Genomic DNA, 19,796 nt, shown 5'->3' on the forward strand with positions numbered 1-19,796 from the left:
CTGTTCCATGGCATCCGTAAAATGTGATTGATTTTTTTATTTAATATGCATTTATGAAATTTGAAATATAATATTTTATGTATTACAATTAATAAATAACAAATTTATTAATTTTGAATGGACACAATTTCAGTAAATGTTTTCAATGTGGTTTGCACACATACCATCCTTCCTAATTTTTTTATATAATATAACGGGGCGGCAACCTTATGGTACATGGAGGGATAATCACGGAAGCTCACACCTTCAGTCACACAAATGGTTTGTTGGAAAGGCATGCTAGCGCAGGTTAAAATCTTACAATTTTATAGCATTTTATAGCTCCTCACTTAAAACAGGCTGTGTGACTGTGGATTGATTACCTCAAAATGTACTTCTGTATGCAAGTTTGAGACTATATTTAAATTGAATACATGCACCTCTTTAGCTATTGTCACGTGTCAGAAATTATCCCTAAGTGTGCCAACATTGCCATAGGTTACCGACCCCTGCAATTTTACAAATCCATCCATCTCAAGCAAGTGCATACATTTTTAAGGCGCAACATTTTTTTATTTTATTGTATTAAGATTCTTATAATTATATTTCCACCCAGAATTTTAATGCAATATCCTGAAATTTGCATAAAGTACGTGGATGGAAACCCAGTTATTGATATGCGTTATTGTGGTTGTAGGCACTGTGAATCTTGTAGCTTTCCTAGGAAGCAATACAAACTTCCAATAAGCTCTGTGATTATCTGAATAACTCCGGAGCAGACGCTGCTAGACATGCTGTACCTTAGTAAAGATAATATTTTTCTCACGTCTTAAACAATGTGGCAACATTCAGAAGTGTGAAAGAAGAGTGTTTTTACAATACAGCTCTACATCTTGTGAAAATATACAAGCTTTATTAAAGTGAAAATCAAACACGTATGCTTAGAATCAATCCATTTCCCTTGCTTCAAAGAGATGCCTTGTTAATAAATCAATTTACATCTCAAGAAGGTAGATAAGAGTGTGTTATTTTCTCTGTATTGAGCCGGCATTAGATCTGGCTCACAGTGTGATCCGATCCTCATCTGTTTTACTTAAATACCCTTAGATGTTGAATCTGCCGCAGGGTAATTGATGTTCTATTGGCTGCTGTTCCTCCTGCAGATTACAATGAAGGAGCTGTTTTATTAGCTTTAATATGGACACAGAATTGGACACCCTAATAAAGCGGGTTGGTTGTTCCGTCTGCTTTCATCATTATTAAAGAAGAACATCTCTTATGATAATCACTGACAGCTACATTATGGCTTTCATGAACTGATAGCTTCCATTGAATTGAGAGATATCATGGTTAAGCTTAATTAAGCTTGTGCTTATTATGTTTTTTACGCTTAAAACCTTTATTACATACCCCTCTGATCACATTCCATTTTTGAGTAGTAAGTTGTCAATGGCATGAATATGCTAATGTGTGTCCTGCCCTCAGACCTAAGCAAGGAACTGTGTAGTCTTTTTAAATTGAAGGGATAGTTCACCATTTACTCACTCTCGTGTCATTCCAAACCTGATTGATTTTTGTTCTGTAGTAGAATGTGAAAATATATTTTGACTGTTTTTATTCATACAATGAAAGTTAATAAAGTCCAAAAATATTATTGACCCCAAAAAACAGGCATTTTTTAAAAATTAGACGGAAGAAAGTCATCGGAATATTGCAAAAACGGTGATATTTGTTCAGGAGATCCAAATCGTCACTTCTGTGAATATTGGCGCAAAATAGAAATAAAAGTTGTAGTCACTGTTCACAGTTAATGAATTACTTCAAAACTTTTCAAAATGCATACAAACTGTTGTTGTCATGTTTGTTAGTGATTAGCTGCAACTTTTTGCAGCTAATCAGCTAATTTTGCAGCTAATCTAGGTATTTATTTGGTAATTTTTGGTAACTTTGTTTAATTGTACTTCATGAATATATCTTCTTACCAAAAATTGTAATTCTATATATAGTATTTAATATATATATGTAATAAAGGTTTTCATCTTGAGCAGCAATATTGAAATATGAACGTGAATAAATTATGGCAGAAGTTTCATTTTTGAGTGATCTATTCAGACGAAGATCTATTGATCTATTCATTCTTTATAAAGAATAAAGAAACAAAGTGTTGACAAAGCCGACCAACATTCCTTGACTTTTCTCACTTTTTACATTCAGTCTCAGTTACAAATTCCGTTCTACAAGCCCTGGAATCCAGCATCACAGTATTAACCTCTTCATTAGCACCTCTGTAGACTCCCACAATGCCTCTCCCTTCTTTCCTCCTTGGGAATGATCAACCTTTTAGTGGTGATTAAAGGCTGTGTTTGGGGAAGTGATTAAAAGCCCCCTATGAAATTTAGCTGGAGCAAGTTAGCGCCAGTGGGGGAAACGGCAACATGGGAGCGTACATCCCACGGCAGCTGCTCCTAACAGTCTCTGCAGCCCTCTCACCCCCAACCGCAGCACCTGTCTGCAGGAGAGATGCGCACAGAAAGCCTCTTTATTCCCACAAGGGCTCTTGCCTTTCTCTGCCTGGACTGAAGGATCCAGTTGTGATGTGTCTTGATGGGTTAATTATGAGAATAGCTCTGACAGTTGATATTCAGATCAAAGCGAACAGGCGTTCGGTCCCTCTCGGTCCCTCAGGCATATATGTATTCACACCAGCAGATAGCTATGCAGAGATAAGTGCCTGAGAGTGAAATGGGAAGGCTAATTTATACCCCACACCTCCCAATTCCTCACTCACTTTCTCTCCCCAAACTCTTCCTTATCCGACTCGCCCCTCCTCTCCCCCCAAAATCATGCTCCTAAAAATTAAACGACTCTTTAGAAGTGAATGATTAATCTAATGAAGCTGCAGAGGTGTTCTACTTCTGCTAATGAAGCCTTGCATTCTAATAAGTCACAGGCATACACTGTAATCATAATTGAAATGCCAAACAGGGTTAAAGACAAACTGTGATCGCAGATGTTGCAGAGCCGAGATATATATGTAGAAAGAAAAGGAGTAGGCAACTGCTGCTGGGGGCTTTTATTCAGAGCTCAGGGTCCACAGATTCCAACTAAACATCTGTTTTTCAATGGGCAATCGCTGTATCCTGAATACATATAACAGACGTCTCGGCTTTTACAAGCGCCTTGCAAGTTTCTATGCATGCAGACTCCCCTATGTCTGAAATGAAACACCTCGCTCATCAAGGAGTAAAAAAGCTGGTTTGACACAGAGTTTGCATTTCTGATTTGCATTGTTCAAGGCCAAAGAAAAAGAGTAAATTATAAATGAGTAATGGTATTCGAGCAAGTCAGACATCTAATCTGCGCAGTTTAATGGAGCTCCATATGAATATATGACTCCATAGGTGCCTGTAGATCCCCCCCCCCCCCCCCCCCCCCTGGGTCTCCCAGCGATTAAGTGTTCATGAGCAAGTGTAGCTTCACTCTCTCATGGCTATCATGTGTTTGATAGTTATAATGACGGGATAATGGCAGGCTTGTAGGCAGCCACTTCTCGTCACAGGATACCTATAGACCCGCAGCCCCTGACAGATTTACAGTGCGCAGTCAGCCGATACTGTAAAACAGTAAGGTTTTTATAGAGCCCTGGGCTCTGCTTAAAAAAAAAAGCCACCAAATTCATACTCGCCTGCTTTCTGGGTCTAGCCTCAGGCCTGTACTGTCTGTGGTGATATTTTGCGAAGTAGAAGTAATTATCTAGTTAGTTTTGCATTCTGTTGTCAGTTCCGATCGGAACACTTTGTTAACCTTCCTCAAAGTATGCTGTATCCATATTTATGAAGTGGCTTCATAATTGTTGGGGGGTTTGGGGTTAGGGGGTGACTATTGTTTTCAATTAAAATGCTGGTCATTAAACCTGATGCTTGACAGTAATTTTAGACTTTTTATTGTTCTGTTTTTGAAAAACGGAATTACTGAGGCAATTTTGCTTTCAATACAAATGCATGTGAAAACAACTGTCTGGCAATGTAAACTCTCACTGAAGTCAATATCTTGAACAGCGAGTGCTGCTGTAAGCTGATTGAATCCATTCGGCGCTCTGCTGATTGGCCAGACTGCAGGAAAGCGGACCCTTTTAGTCAAGTGTGGAATGAAGCAGAGGTGATGAGGCAGCTGGGCCTGCCTGAGACACCACACTACACCGCCATTAACAAAACTGTCAAGGGCTGGTGGTTGCCGTGGCCAAGCAGCCTCTGTAGCCCGGTTTTGGCAGGGGGACGAGTGGACATGTGACAGACTCAAAGCTTTGGCAGGGGTTGCACTGCCTCAGACCCTCTTACGGAGGCTTTGTGTGACTCAGGGTGGGGGTATGGTATCTAACCACCAGCACTCAACTCAGTAGACAAAACCCACCCCCCAGCACCGGCACCACCCATTCCACACACTTCCCCCCACCCCAGCGCCTTCTGTCCAGTGCCAGCTGGGAGGTGTGAGGACTAGGAAATGCAGATGATCTCACTCAATTCCCTAAACGTCAAGCACTTGCATACATGCCTATCTGAGAACTTCTCTTAGCTCTAGCACTATCTTTAGGTTTTTATGCCATTATCGATTAGTTTTATATATAATTTATATATAATATTTAAAAAAATAATATCCTTAATATTTTATATATATATATATATATATATATATATATATATATATATATATATATATATATATATATATACATATACATGTACATATACATACACATGTGTGTATACATTTTCCCTGAACACAGAACGTCTGTACCTACCATTGTAAGATTTTCCTGCATACAATGGCTAGTGTATTTAGGGAGTATGTCTTTGCATATTTTAACAAGATATCAGACCAAGTGGCATTAATTTTAATAAAACAGCACAATTTCTAAGAAAACCATTTAAAGTTTAAAGAAATGTAGTAGTTTTTATAAAATAGCAAATGTTTTCTATTGCTTTAAATTAAGATGACAAAGTATTTGGCCACATTTTGGTTGTCAAATGTTAGTGGATCATGTTCATAGATAGCTAACTGTGTATACTGGGATACCCGTGTGAACAGTCAATCTTTTAACTAATCTTAAGGTGATTTTTCATGGGTGAAGTTTCATGGGAAGTTAGTTTTCAGAGAATTATAGCATAATTTATTCGCAGATGCCACTTGGATTAAAATTGTGTTATTTAATGCAACAAAAATCATGGTTTTCAAAAGTGTCCAAATACTTTTGGACCACTGTAGGTGTGGACAGCATTCTGATCTGTATGCTTTACAGAACCCACTCCCACCTGGTCAAAGCTGGCACCCCAATCAGGATCTTATGCTTTGACTTCTCCTGTGCCCTCAACATGCCTCTCCAGCTTGGTAACAAGCTCAGCGCAATACCGGTGAACGCCTCCACAATCTCCTAAATCATAGACTATTTTACCAGCAGGCAGAAGTTTGTGAGGCTCCAGGGAGAGAGCGTGGAGGTGGTGTAGTCCTACAGGTTTCTTGGAGTCCACTTAAATAGCAGACTGTACTGGACAAACAAGTAAGCTGTGCAATACAAGGAAGGTCAAAACAGGAGGTGCAGGTTTTTCAACATGTACAACAGGTTGCTATAGTTATATTTTACCAGTCTAATGCAAAATATGTTCTGTTACTGGACTCATTAGTGATTAGTGTCGATTTCAGCATACTTCTGTACATCTTCATAAATATGCTTGGAGTATTGTAATAGTAGTAGTGGCTTATTCCACTACAGTATTCTGAAAGAGTCTGTACCAATTTTGAAATGGTTCTATTTGTTGACAATCAGATTTACATTTCAACTTTTTTATTAGAGCATTGGCCTCTCTCCTTTTATTTCAAACAACTGCTAGAATTACTTTTTTCTTAAAAGAAAATTAAGTTTTCAATGTATTAGGGATATCACATTGAGGGAATTTTCTAATTTGCAATCTCGTGTATTCTGTGCATAGGGAACGGTGGTACTGACCATGTATTTTACAAGATTAGATATTTGTCAATAGACAAGTTTCCATTCACTTTTTGGGCTGTTTTATTATCAACAAAGTGAATATGCGTTAAAAAAAGATTGCGAAATTTCCATTCAACTGGCCTTTTTAACGATTAAATGGTGTACATAATGACGTTATCCCTAAAAAATGTTATCCCAAAAAATATTTGTAAAAAGCAGAGAGTAATAAGACAATTGGAATTCACCATTTTACTGTTTACTGCTTACTATTTGCACAAATAATAGGCCTATTACTAAATTAGTAAATCAGAAAATCACGGCAAAATGCGATAGCTTGTCGGACAGGACTGCAGGTAACTGCATTTGTGTGATGGGTTTGGGATTGTAAAAAAAAAAAACAGGCAAAATTAGGCTACAAAAATAAGGATGAATGATGTTTGAGAGGTAACATCTTATTCTTACCAATAGTAATAAATTATAATTTTATATACAATTTAATATGAATATAATAAATGTAATGCGCCATTGTACTACAGAGAAACTGCTTTAGCGGGAGCAAAGCAACGAACGCGGACTAATTAGTATAGTATTACTATTGGCTGATTCTGTAATGTGACACCACTTTATTGGTGTTAAAGCCCTTTTTCTCGACACAAAGTGTTTCCAAACTTGGTTTTTGTGACATTTGAAGTATCAACATAGAATTTATAAGCTAAAGTTAAATGAAAAAACATTGTCTCGACATTTGCAAAACTTTTTTCGATAATTGGCATTTCCATCAGCTATATCGGTAAACATTTTGATGCGCTAAATCCTTTTTCGCAAATGCTCTGGATATGTTGCACACCAAATCCTACGCCATTGTCCTGTCAGTCATCTCTGTTTACTCGTCACGTGATAAGTGAAATCTGACCCCTGCTGCATTGCACTGCGACTCTGCAGCTCGTGTTGTATGGAGCAGAGCAGTCGCTTTCAGTTTATAATTGTAGCGTCCGTTGTCCAATTGAACTAGTCTAAATGGTTTTTATCTCTTTAAAAAAAAGCAAAACGACAGTGGGAGTGGTGCCGCGGTGGGCAAGAAATGTAATTGGTGTACAGCCGTACACCGTGTAACACCGACTACTGCAGCAAGCCTACAGTGCATTACAAATGCAACTGTTCCAAAACCAGAAGATTGAATACATCAGTGGGTTGCTTTAAAGCCACTGAGCGATACATATGTCATGTTAGTATATTCTTGGCATTTAAATATTTCATTGGAATTAATATGTGAGTTATGAGTGATGTGATTACACGTGACAGTTAGCATTTCTACACAACAGCCATTCTGATTGAGAAGCAGTTGGCAATTGCAGTCACCAAACACGCTCAGTAGGTAAAATGATGACTCATGAGCGTGTTTTACAAGATACAGCATTAAAGTAAATCTAATCTGATCTGGAATAACTTAATATTTGCTTCTTACCCTCAAGTATGTTTTATGTTTTGGTAACGCTTTAGATTACAGCCCAGAAAGTACTGTGTAATTAAAGCGATTTTACAGTGTAACTTGTGGTTATTATAGTGTACCTATAAAGTAATTACATGTAAGTATATGGGAACAATATGTAACGTTTTGGGAATAAAGGGGTAACAACCAGGAGAATTAACAAATTATTTATACTGTAAGTATTTTAGAACTAAGGGGTTCTTATTCTACTATTATGATACAACAATCCTACATTTGGGAGCAATTTAGGAAGAACACTCACTGCGTACCGTTTTTAATAATGGTGTACCAATACATACTGTATAGGCTTTTTTTTAAATTACAGGGTACATATCTGTGCATTTATACAGTAATCTTTTTAACAAAAGTGCAAAACTATTGCAACTTTTGCTTAAATATTGGGGAAAGATACTCTTGTTTCATGTAGTGGTGTTTGTTACCCTCTTGTTTCATGTAGTGACAGGGTAAGTACAATAAAAATACATACACACAATCTTATATCCCTACTCTGAAACCTTTATTTGAAAAATAAATTAATTCAAAACAGATTTACAACACTTCTTTTTCGTTTAAAACTGTTTCTTTTAATCAGCAATTTATTTCAAATGCTCAAGTCTTGACAGAAAGTAGCATATTTTCTCACCCCTTTTTTTCTCTTGCTTGGCTTCTTCCTTTTGTTGTTCTTCTTTTTCTTTTTTTTTCCACTGATGAATCTGAAGAAATCCTGTCTCTTGCTATTCTGTATTATGTAGTAAAAGAAAATGCAGTACCTCCAGAAATACGTCCTCACCATTTACTCATATTTTACTCTCATGCCATCTGAGATGTATATGACTTTCCTCCTTCAGATTAACACAAATGAAAGTTTTTAGAAAAATAAATCATCTCTGGGACTACATATAATGCAAGCTCATGTGTTCCTAAAAGTTGGAGCATCAAACAGCACATACTGCAATAACTGTAGTAATCCATACAACCCCAATGGATGAATCAATGTCTTCTGAAGTGAAAAAGTGTTTGTAAGAAAAATTACAATATTTACACTTTTTAAACTGTAGACTATCGCTTCAGACCAACTGTATTAAGTTGTTTTTGAAATAAAGTTTCCGAGTCAGTGATATTAGATTGTGTGTATGTATTTTTATTGGACTTACCCTGTAACTACATGAACAAGAGTATATTTCGCAGTATTTTAATTTTTTTTTTTCGGAAGTTTTAGCTTTACTCACCTTGAAACACGTAAGCTCAAACTAAGGCTGCATTTACATAGTCACAACAAATCTGATCTTTTACTCACATCTAACACAGATCGGAATTGGTTGCCCCATGTAAACACAAAAATCCGCATGAGATGCGATTTTTTTCGCATCCGATCTGAGCCACTTCCAAATGTGGTTTAAATCAGATACATATCCGATATCTGGACATCAGACCTGCGTCTAAACGCGCATATCCGATTCCTCTTTGAATTCCAAGCCACCACAAGGCGAGGACGACACGTTTATTCACAAAGATAGCTTTTTAATGTTGTATTATGAGGTAGACGTGCCTGTGTGCGCTCGCTCACAGCTTTTTATGGAGGTGGGAACTTTATTTATCTTTGTAAAGAGAGATGCCCGTGACTTTAATGAACAAACAGCTTCACTACTGAAAGCTACATTATATTTCTTAGCAATGAGGTGATAACTTCACTGTAATTAAACCAACAAGCTTCACTAGTCACTCTCGTATGTGCGCGCACGGTTTTTCTTTCTCTCTCTCTCTCTCTCTCGCTCTCGCTCGCTCGCTGTCTCTCAGGTTAATTCACTCAAATTAATTAAAAATATATATAATATTGGGCTACTTTATTTCACTTCAGAATTCTAGATCTGAGCTATAGATAAACGAAAAAATTATCTGGACTATCTGTTGGGTCAGACTTTGCCCTGCAAAACATTTATGAGTCATGACAGCTGTTATCTTGTCAATGCTGGCAAATAATCATGACCACCCGTCATTAATTATGTAAATAATTTTAATATCACGGCCATTCAAAACCAGGGTCTACCATGTGGATAGTAAAACGATTACCAAAAATCATATTGGGCGGGAATTAATGTAAACACAAATATCAGATACAAGTCCTGCCTAAAGTAAGTATAAACAGTCGGGCCAAAAAATCGGATCTGGTCAAAAGGATCTGTGCATTAAGACTTGCAGTGTAAATCCAGCCACTTTTGCTATAAAAAACTGTCTAAATGCATATACATGTACCCTGTAATTTCACCCTGTACCCTGTAAAAAAGTTACGCAGTGTATGTTCTCGCTATTGTTGCATCATAATAGTAGAATAAGAACCCATTAGTTCTAAAATACTTACAGTATAAATAATGTGTTAATTCTCCTGGTTGTTACCCCTTTATTCCCCAAACTTTACATATTGTTCCCATATACTTACATGCAAGTACTTTATAGGTACACTATAATTGCCGAAAGTTACGCAGTAAATTCGTCTCAATTACGCAGTACTTTCCGGGCTGTAATCTAAAGCGTTACCTGTGTTTTTTCTCTCATGCAGACTGAAGATACTGAGGAGATTGCGAAGAAGGCCCAAAGCTTATCCAAAGTGAACAAGAAAAGGCAGAGGATTGTTGTCTTCACCCAAGGCAAAGAAGGAACTGTAATGACCAAAGGTGCGTGGGTCAGTTTTCATCTATTCAGAATTAGATTTTATAATCATGCTTTTAGATCGGGACCGTCTCGTGTTAAAAAGAAATAGCCCAAACCCCAGAAACACTTTTAGTTATTTACAGTTGAAATGATGTTGATAGATTTCCTCTGTAAACATTAGTGAATAGCCTCAAACAAGGTCATCTTAAGAATAGAATGTCGTTCTCTCTGGCGGCTTCCGATGTTGCTCAGTGTTGCTCAGTGTGAAATGAATTCGCCCTTGGCAATGACCTCCTATCTCTCAGATACAGAATTTGAATCCAAAGGGCTGTTGCAGTCACATTGCTATGGTAACCGAGTGGTGGGGGATCTTTCTGTGGAGTGGATAAGTTTAACCGTATAGTGGGGAAAGCATAACAGTTGTAGCTGATTAAACCAGCGGGGTTTGAAGTAGAAAGCGGGGAGGCAGCAGGAATGTAAGGGGACAGGCTGAGCTGTTTATGCTCTTCTTCTCCTGCTCTTCATTTCTTCTCCTTTTGCTACTGCCAGAACGACATTCCTTGTTTTACAGTCCGCCTGTGCCCAGTCTCAGCTAAATTCCATTTGTTCAAGATAATTCGCCTTTTATTGCCTTTTGTATTTTGATTCATTGAATTTCACAGTGTTCTTACAATGAATTCCGTCGAGGTTGTACATTTAAATCCCTCGAGGACACAATGAGCAGCCACCCTTGCAACGCACTGGATAACCTGGGGGATATAAAAGAGGTAAACATGGTAAATGACCTTTGGTGTCTGCCTGGAATCAAAAACCCTCAAGAAGTTTGGCCTAGCAGTAAGCATATATGCATTTGCGAGTTAAGCCTGGGTGCTTATGCAGGAGACACAAGTTTGTCCAGTCCAGTTTGTGTTCAGTTTTTCCTGTAAAAATTTTAATAATTTTTTTACGATTCTTTGATGAAAAGAGAAAAGTTCAAATGAATGGCAATAATTCGATTTCTTTATTTTTATTTTTTACATTGTAAATGTCTTTACATTCAGTTGAATGTGTCCTTTCTGAATAAAAGTATTAAAATCTTTTTTAAAATACAAAAAATAACTGACCCCAAACTTTTGAACCTTAGTTAATTTAATGGGACTGAATAAATAATAAATGAATCATCATCATCTTTTTTTTTCTCTTTAAAGCATATTTATTTCCTCTGGGAGTGTTTAATTAATGGTTTAATTAGATTTAAACCATGTTTATTTACTCACCTAAGTTTAATTTTACTCATATTTGCCACTTCTTACTTTTGGACCCTCATTTCAACATTTCTTAAAAACGGCAAAATGAAATTACAATAATATAGCGTTTTCTTCATTTTCACTTATTTGCTAGTTGTGACATGTGTTGCCGACCCCAGAGCTATACCATAAAATAACATGTTAAGCTTGTTTTTATTTTATTCTATAGGCTTTACTCTAAGTTAACTTGTAACATGACACATGACACTGCAGGCCTCTCTGAGTCCCTCTGCCCTTGTTAGCTTATAGGTCTAATCCTATTCACAAGTCTGCACTACAGGATTGAAGTGTTGTTAAACAGAGCTGTCGCCAAGCTCTGTATTATACAATTTACACAACATGTTACCAGAGTAACGTGGCAAAGCTGGCTGTATTGGTTCCACTGCGCTGCGTTTATCACACAAACGCTAATAGCATTAGTCCCCCTGGGCTGATAAGGCTGCTCAGGCAATTGCTACTCCTGTAAAGCCTCATCAGAGGAAAGCGCTACAAGACAATCCTTCCCTTTTGCTACAGAACCGCCTCGCTCCCACTTGTTCCGAGCTAACTTTCAGCCTAAGCGTTGGCTTTGGAGAAAAAACTCTCCTGGAGGCGTTTTACACAGTGCTGAGGAAAAAGGCGGCCTCGGCTAACCTCCTGCAGCCCTTTCATAAGGAGCCGCGGGGTCGGCGGCAACCTCCGGCGAACACTATATACGAAACACGCGCCCAATGCTAAGTAAGCGAGGACGCCGCACAAGAGGTAGTTGGCCATAAAAAATGTCAGCCGTCGCACGAGCGGTGAATAAGTGGGTTCAGATAGCAGGGACGACAGAGAAGGAGAGGGACGTTATTGCTCCCCGTTGCCTCCGCCAATAAACATCAATATAAAAGAGGATTGAAGATTTGCTCAACCTCCCAGAGGCTGTGCTCTGATGCCGTCTGATCTCTACATTTCATTTGCAATTTGCTCTCTGTGCGGGGATGTGATCATTCAGCAGGCTCTGAATGTCACAATGAAGTTGTTTTAATGGTGATTAAGAAGGCTGGGATGATAGGCCCTGGGGGCGACGTACCAAAGAGATGCAGATTTGTTATTGTGTAGTTCCTCTTTGTGCACGCCGGCTTTCTCTCACGGCATAAACGCAGGCTGTCCTCGCCCCTCCACATTAATTTCCTTAATGAAAGCTGCCAGAAGAGGAACCCTTAATGAAGCACCTTTGTGACATCGCTGAACAGAGCGCGGCCCTGCTGGTGCACCTATTACAGGCTCGTATTAAGAGCGCAGCGCCCACGGTCTTTGATCTAATGATGGCTGAGTGTGCAGGGTCGCCCAGGGGCTCCGGCAGGGACGACAGCGTCACAGGGAGGAGAGGAGTCTGTGATGTTCTATTAGTACTTTCCCTCCTCTGTGAGTTCACGTATTAAGCTAACTTAATCGTACCCTTCGTGACTGATTTTCAAAATAAAACGTCCTGTTTAATCCCAAACTACTTTATGTGTAGAAATGTAGCCCAACGAGGGCAGGCTGACAGTTTCAGGCAGAGTCTCTGTACTGTGTCATGAGTGTTTTGTTTTTTACTTTAACTTCCTGGAACTGAGGTTCCAGAGAGATAACCTTTGTTGTGTTCCTTTTAATATCACAAGAAGTGAAACTAACACCAAACACGAGGGGCGTTTTTGCATTTGTGCAGAGAGAGAGAGAGAGAGAGAGGAAGGCTGCTGCAGTTTTGTGTTTATTTGCAGTTGACTTGTAAGTTCCACTGTTCAGTGATTTCTGGACGTAGCCATGTCCTTATCTTATCTAGACTGGAATACACTGGGCTTGGTTGTGGTTGTCCCAACTCAAGCACATGATGTGATTTAAGACTCAAAATCCTCCCTCTCTATTTGCACTGTCATGTGTTGTCCGAAACCTGCAATTATACTAGCAGACGTAGAGAACATCTGACTGCTTTTGCAAATGTACATCTCCAAAGCAGCCCTGATGTTTTGCAGAGGCTTTTATAAGTCGGCAAGAAGTGTGATAGTTCTTGTTATGAACAATTTGTTCATGCATTATTCTTTTTTATTTTTAATCAAAATGTCAAACTTTTCTGTCTGGTGACATATACAAGACTTCTCCAATCATTTGGTTCACTTAAACCCTGCAGCTTCAACTTTCTTTCAATCCACTGCACGCTTACATTTAGATCTGCCTCCATCCAATCAACAACTCATGGATTGAACCAAGTTGCCACCCTCTTTTTTTCCTTCAATAATCCGTTTCACTCGGATTTATGTCACAATTTGAAAGAAATGATCTTTCGCTATTTCCAGTTCATTGACTTTAAGAATAAGAGAAATAAATTGCATTTACTTCAGTTGCGGATAATTCTGAAGTTTCTCCATGTAATCCGTTTTGTTTTTGTCATCCTACTAAAGAGGAACATTTTCATTCCTGCTCCTGGAGAGGTGCTGCTCGTCTTGAAACTTATTCTTGAGGAATGTGTCTAATGCGCTGTCAGATTTACCTGCACATAATGAACTCCCCAGAGGAGCCTTTTCGTTTCAGTCTGTTTTCCTCCATTTCCATGAGCCCTTAGAAAAGGTCATTATGCACTCATAAACGCACACACTCTTCCTGTGTGTGTGTGTGTGTGTGTGTGTGTGTGTGTGTGTGTGTGTGTGTGTGTGTGTGTGTGTGTGTGTGTGTGTGTGTGTGTGTGTGTGTGTGTGGGTTCATGCTCTCCTTCACATTTTTCATCTGTTATGTTGGGACTATTATTCTAGAAAGTTTGCAGTTCTTGTTTGTGTCTCATTAATGCAATGCACCTTCAACACAGCTGAGCTAAAACAGAAACGCTGTTTAGTGGCTGCTTGTTTTGATGGGCTTAAAAAGCAAAAGAACACTTAAGAGTTAAGAGACGTAGCATTGACTGATTAAATAAACGGTTAAATAAAATGTGCCTTTAATGATACAATGTGGCCTGAACTTTCCTGTTTAGACACCGTAGTTTGGTTGTTTACTCGACATCAGAGTAGAAATATAAAAAGGTTGCTTAATTGTGCGATTAATTCTCACAATTAGGGTTTCATATCTCAGTTGTGACTTTATATCTCACAACTGCAATATTATTTTTCATTGAGACTATTGCTCACTACTGCTTTGTTTCTCGTTGTTGACATCTCACAATCTGACTTTAGCATTTGTTGACTGTTGCTCATAATTGGCTTCATGTCATAGTTGCAACATTGATTTAGTGTTATCTTTGTTTGTTAAATATTATCTCCTTTTCTCACAACTGCAACTTATATCATTATATCTAAGTTGCGCTTTCATATCTAACAATTGCAATTTCATGTCTCAACTGTAACTTTACATCTCAACATTATTATTTTTCATAACTGGATAACTGACATCACAAAATGTGACATTTTATCTCTATTTATTGTTTTTTGTAAACATATATCAACTTTATATTATTTTATCTCAATTTTGATTTAATATCTCACAATAGCAAATGTATTGTGTTAGACTTAATATCACGATTACAAATGTCAGTTGCAACTATTTTTCATAATTGTGGCTATACATCTCGCTATTGCGACTTAATATATCACAGTTGCATATTTATTTCTTTATATAATTGTGCCTTTATATCTCACAATTGTGACAATTAACTTTATATTGACCTTTTTTTTTTCAAAATTGTTTCATAGATTGGAAATTTTTAGCATATGTATTGAATTTCAGTATCTCACTCATGATGGGAAGGGCAACGGATGAAGACCTCCGCACGTCCGGCAAATCGATCGTGACATCATCACCACTCGTCTTCAGCTAATTAGCATGGCTCAGAGGCGAGGGGATCTGATCAATGTCTCGCTTTGAAAAGGGCAAAACTGCCTCTTAAAGCTCTCTCTCTCCCAGACTCCTCTGATTATTTGTGCTGGTTATCTCCTGCCACTCTCGGCATGGTGGTTGCCCTTTATTAGCGGTTAAATGTGTTTGTCACGCTCATGTTTCTCTGACCAGCCCTAGCGTGGAGATAGTGGATCAGAGAAAAGAAGGCAAGTAAGTTTGCCAGGAGGAGGGCCATCTTTGTTTGCTCCTCTGAGCTTTTGTTTGGCTCTGGAGCCGATGAGAAGTGGATTTGAGAGAAATAATCTCTCACCGTTCCGCAGCTGTCTGAAGGCCTTGAATCTCTCTCCCGCTCATTGGTTTTGTGTCATGTCTCATTGTGTAGTGAATAGCTTGTCATTCAGTAGCTCAGGTATGGAGACAATCACTTTTTGGAAGTCGCAGTGATATATTTGAAACGACAATGCCTAAGATACAGTAAAAGACTAATTATCGCATGACCCGAGGCGTTCATGCTTTTGGCTTGCCACATTACGAGTGTAATCATATTATGCCGCACATAACTAGTGATAACAAGAGAATTTATTACACATAATTGGCGTAACTCCACAGTGCTGTAAATGTTATGATGGCTTTTTATGATACTTGGGCTCTATAAATAGTCATGCATGCATGTTTTGTCTTCATAGGCCGGTTTTATTTTGAGCCAGTCCGATATATGTTTACAGCGATGCTTGTTCCTGGAGTGCCTTTGCGAGCAGAGCTGCGGTTTCCTCTTCCTCCTGAGAAGCCTGTGCCAAAAGGATACAAAACCCTGAAAGCAACATCTCACTTCTGATCTGAGCACACAAGTGTCAAACACAGCACCAAAAAGAAACAGCTGTACAAGAGCTATTAATATAACCTCACAGCTCGGGAGGTGTAACTTTGTTGCCCCTTTTTTCCGCTCCCTGGATAGTCACGCAGAGGAAAGTATTTTCACTTTCTGCATGTACATGTAAAACGAAGAATGGCAAAACCACAAAAGCAATGGAACTCCCTGTGAACTGCCCAGAGACTGTGTTTACAGGGACGACCACAAGCCAGTAACAACAAAGACAGGTTTTGGCAGCAAAGTTTTAATTGCCATGCCTATTAAAGAGCCCTGCCAATGGCCTCTTTTGTGTTATACATTAACATGAAATTGGTCCTGGAACGCTCTCAGACTAACCAAAGCAGCATGTTGAAAGCCAAGTTCAATAATATGTTTTGAATAAAGATGTGATGTGTTCTCTCCGGTTTGATGAAATGGAAGGAGATGTCCATCAAGGATGGTTTTGGGGGGAATGAGAGCAGTGATTTAGGAATTTAATTTCTCTGTTTTTATTTGCCCTAGTTTGCTCTTGAGTGCTTATATAAATTGTCCTCATTCATGTTGGATCAGAACTTCTTGTAAAACCTTAATTCAGAAATGAATCTTATTAAATTTGTATTCTCTAAATGAATTAATTTCCATTTTTCAGCATACTTGTCCTACTCTCTTTCTGTTTTGCCTTATATTTTACACTTAAGAATTTTGGTTGTTCATCAGGTTATGTCAGGTTATTCAGGTCATTTAAAAAAAAAAAAAAGGAACCAAATGATGTTCAGTTCTGTTAATGGTTTTATCACGTGTATTCTTCTGCCCATGTGGATGCGTTTCCTGCACTAAAGTTAGGGGGCGCCTCTATACCGCTACTAAATCTACAGCGCAACCATTTGATTCCCGTTTGAATGACACTTTTGAACTGATTCTTTTTAGTGAATCATAAACATACATTGCGCCCAGTGAAGAGTAATCCCCAAATAAATGGCTCTTAAGTTTGGCAGTGGAATTGCATTCCCAAACCAAATATTTCTTCCTTAACTACTATAGAAGCATTAATGGAACCGGTTAAAAAAACTGGATTCCCACGTCTTCTCATGAGTTTTGGCTGGAAGACAATACTCAAATATTATATTATTTTTGCTGTGCATGTTGGTTAACGACGACACACAAGGACAGTAATCAAAACATCCTATTGGACCAATTAGTAGTGTGAATCTTTCTTTTTTCTAAGCATCTGCCTCTTGCCTCCATTCCTTGAAACTCTTGTTATTGTCCCCATTGAGAGCTGAGAGAGGCTCCTGGACACCATTTGGCATCCAAGTGGTTGGACGCCTTGGCCTCCAGTGCAGCCCCTCTCGTTTCACACGTCCTCCCCCATTATCATATCAATTGATGCAGCTTGTAGGAAACAAAGTGAGGTTATGGGAACCACCTAGAGCAACATGCACCATTAAACATCAATGCAAGGGGAATAGCACATATGCAAGTTCAGCCTTGTTTACCAAGATGGAAGACTGGCAGTGTATGTTTCTCAAACTCTTACAGCTCATGGCCCTCCCTCTGAACCCTAAATCAAGTTTAAATCTCTTTTACACACCATGGTTTTATTGTATTGACATTTGTTCTGTGAAGCAAATTTACATGGATTTAATAGGCAGCGTACTCTTGTGTTTTAAGATACCTTTTTATTGTAAAATTTTTTTCTATTGTGGACTCTGACCCCTGGGTATGACCTAATGTTGTACCATGTACTTCCAAGAATCTCCTCATATTTTTTTTCCAGATGACTCACCACGGCTGGGGTGTTTGGACATTTCCCAGCATGCCTCTGGTGTGTGACCTGTCATCAAAGGGCAGAAGGGTTAGCCTGTGCTAGTACCTACATTCTCACCATGCTAAATTGCATCATCTCTGCTCACTCCCTCACAAATCTAAATAGAAGAGTGCCGTTGCTTCATACGAACCTTAATCGTCAGTTTGATGTCCATTATTGTCTAGAGCCTCTTCAGTTCAGTCATGGCTATCAAAGAAAGGAACAGTTAATGCCATTTTTTCTTTTCTCACTCTCAGGCTGCGCTGTTTCTGAGTCATAAAAGGAAGTAGAATCAGGTCAGCCTGTGTACAGGAAGGAAGGAACCGCATACAGTTTCATTTTGAACACATTCATTTGCGTCTGGTCATTTTGTTTTTTCTTCAGTCATTTGTCCGTTCAAACAAAACTGCAGATTTAGGCTTCATATGACCATGTGCACTCGCTTCTTCTTGTAGTTTGATGCAAGGGAGAAAGCATAATATAATGGCAATGTAAATATTGTAATCTTTAATTGCAAAATAATAGATAGATCATGAGTTTCTGTTAACTTAATTCACACGGAAGATCCTCTAGTTAATCATTTCAAGAGGAAGGCGGGCGAGCATGCTTCATTGCCTGCATTAATTAAGCAAAGTCATTTTGCTGCTAATTAGCTGATTCTAAAAGGATCTGCTTTTTGTGTAATTAATTATCAAAGACACAATCGGCTGACTCGTATAGGGAAAAACCGCTCACACACAGCAGACGTGTCTTGAGTGCTCATTGTTGCGTCAGTTGAAAGCCTTTGCGCACATTCTCTGTTGTTTACTCTCTGTGTCTGATGGTTTCTTGTGAAGTTCTCCACATAAAGTGATGGTCTTTGACACTTACTGACTACAGTTAGCAGATGTATACTTTAAAGCTGGCTGTTGTTGCATGTTGCAGATTATGGGCTAAAAAAAAGACTGGCTTGTGTTTTTCAGCTCTTTCTCTGTGGGGTCCTCTTGTTGGTGTCATGAAATGTGAGGTTTCATGCGGCCTTCATATATTGTAATTTTAAGTTGCATGCACAAGAATGACCACGCAAAGTCATATTTATCCAAGGGATACTCTGAGCTCTTGTGACACCAGTGTAATGTAGACAAAGTAAAGGAACCTGTTAACATCAAAGATGGAAGTCAACTCTGCAGTTAATTTTATTGAATTATTTAATTGGTTTATCGACCTGAAGTTTGTTCAACCTCAGTTCTATTTGCTGTCCTTCGGATGAGACGTAAAACTGAGGTCTTGACTGTGGTCATTAAAAATACCATGGCACTTCTCGTAAAGAGTAAGGGTTTATCCCTAGTGTCCTGGCCATTGGCCCTTGCCAATCATGACCTCTTAATAGTCCCCATACACTGAATTGGCTCTATCACTCTCTCTCCTCTCCACCTATAGCTGGCGTGTGGTGAGCGCACTGGCGCCGTTGTACTGTGGCTGCTGTCGCATCATCCAAGTGGATGCCGCACACTGGTGGTGGTTGAGGAGAGATTCCCTAATATGATTGTAAAGCGCTTTGGGTGTACAGTAGTACATATGAAAGCGCTATATAAATGCCTCATTCATTCATTTATTCACTCATTCATTCATATTTGCCTTTTTCAATAAAAATATTGTGTCATGTATGTAAAACTTAGTTCACCCAAAACTGAAAATTCTCTCATAATTTACTCTCCCTCATGTGGTTCCAAATCCGTAAGACTTTTGTTCATGTTCAGAACACAAATGGAAATATTTAAATGCTGACAGTCATTATTGACAGTCCACACAACTACCACTTTTACGGTTAAAAGAGTTCATGAAGAGATCGTAAAACTAATCCAAATGAATCAAGCGGTTTAGTCCAAATTTTCTAAAGAGACATGATGGCTTTATATGATGAACAGATTGAATTTAGGCTTTTATTC

General features: G+C 38.6%; 1 protein-coding gene across 2 annotated transcripts in view; it reads left to right on the forward strand.

The window, feature by feature from the left end:
* The window catches only part of adka (adenosine kinase a), a 170,408-nt gene that overhangs the window by 144,857 nt on the left and 5,755 nt on the right, over window positions 1-19,796 (forward strand). For both annotated transcript variants that reach the window (XM_077237060.1, XM_077237061.1), the window contains exon 9: window positions 10,009-10,123. In XM_077237060.1, the coding sequence (XP_077093175.1) occupies window positions 10,009-10,123 (115 nt within the window). The remainder of the gene's footprint in view (window positions 1-10,008; window positions 10,124-19,796) is intronic.

The sequence above is a fragment of the Siphateles boraxobius genome, unplaced genomic scaffold, assembly GCF_051911475.1.
Source record: "Siphateles boraxobius isolate OS27281-9 unplaced genomic scaffold, OSU_SipBor_1 20, whole genome shotgun sequence".
NCBI classification, from domain to species: Eukaryota; Metazoa; Chordata; class Actinopteri; order Cypriniformes; family Leuciscidae; genus Siphateles; species Siphateles boraxobius.